General features: G+C 39.9%; 1 protein-coding gene across 1 annotated transcript; it reads left to right on the plus strand.

Annotated features, from left to right (window-relative positions):
* Nucleotides 1-942, plus strand: LOC116464345 (olfactory receptor 4C15). Its single transcript, XM_032147601.2, has one exon. The coding sequence runs from the start codon at nucleotides 148-150 to the stop codon at nucleotides 940-942; it is 795 nt and encodes a 264-aa protein (XP_032003492.1). The 5' UTR covers nucleotides 1-147.
* The last annotated feature ends 375 nt before the right edge of the window (nucleotides 943-1317 follow it).

Raw genomic sequence — 1317 nt, forward strand, 5'->3', positions numbered from 1 at the left:
TGAGTTTGTCCTCCTAGGACTTTCACAGAATCCAAATGTTCAGGAAATAGTATTTGTTGTATTTTTGTTTATCTACATTGCAACTGTTGGGGCAAAATACTAATTTTAGTAACCATTCTCAGCAGCCCTGCTCTTCTGGGGTCCCCTATGTACTTCTTCTTGGGCTTCCTGTCCTTCCTGGATGCGTGCTTCTCGTCTGTCATCACCCCAAAGATGATTGTGGACTCCCTCTATGTGACGAAAACCATCTCTTTTGAAGGCTGCATGATGCAGCTCTTTGCTGAACACTTCTTTGCTGGGGTGGAGGTGATTGTCCTCACAGCCATGGCCTATGATCGTTATGTCGCCATTTGCAAGCCCTTGCATTACTCTTCTATCATGAACTGGAGGCTCTCTGGCATTTTGATGGGGGTAGCCTGGACAGGGGGCCTCTTGCATTCCATGATACAAATTCTTTTTACTTTCCAGCTTCCCTTTTGTGGCCCCAATGTCATCGATCACTTTATGTGTGACTTGTACCCATTACTAGAGCTTGCCTGCACTGATACTCACATCTTTGGCCTCTTGGTGGTCATCAACAGTGGGTTTAACTGCATCATAAACTTCTCCTTGTTGCTTGTCTCCTGTGCTGTCATCTTGCTCTCTCTAAGAACACACAGTTCTGAAGGGCGCTGGAAAGCTCTCTCCACCTGTGGATCTCACATTGCTGTTGTGATTTTGTTCTTTGTCCCATGCATATTTATATATGCACGACCTCCATCTGCTTTTTCCCTTGACAAAATGGCAGCAATATTTTATACCATCTTAACTCACTTGCTCAATCCTTTGATTTACACTTTCAGGAATAAGGAAGTAAAACAGGCCATGAGGAGAATATGGAACAGACTGATGGTGGTTTCTGATGAGAAAGAAAATATTAAACTTAAAAAAATCCAAAGTTAAGAGTAAAAAAGGTCAAAATGGCCTTAAATAAAAACTTAATGAGATATATCCTTCATGGCAAGAGATAAAGTAATGCTGGAAAAAAATCATTAATGTGGGATCAGAAAAATTATGTTTCCACCCTCAGGTCATTCATCAACTCTGAGCTGGCAGCTCAGTATTCTCATGTTCAAACTAAAAAGAGTTGAATTTTATGCACAGTTTGGATTTTATAATAAAAAAAGAATGACAAGAAAAATTATTTGTTAGACTGCTGGGCATTCACTTCATGATTCAGAAAGAAAAACCTTTGTGGAGGGAAGACACACATATCTTACAGATTAGGAAGAGAAATTTACTCAAACTTGCATTTCAAGTAAGAAGTTTATATTTAGG

Source organism: Hylobates moloch, unplaced genomic scaffold, assembly GCF_009828535.3.
Source record: "Hylobates moloch isolate HMO894 unplaced genomic scaffold, HMol_V3 SCAFFOLD_461, whole genome shotgun sequence".
NCBI classification, from domain to species: Eukaryota; Metazoa; Chordata; class Mammalia; order Primates; family Hylobatidae; genus Hylobates; species Hylobates moloch.

What these genes read in the sequence shown, in the direction of transcription:
- LOC116464345 (XM_032147601.2), top strand. Translation starts at nt 148, where the DNA reads ATGTACTTCTTCTTGGGCTTCCTGTCCTTCCTGGATGCGTGCTTCTCG.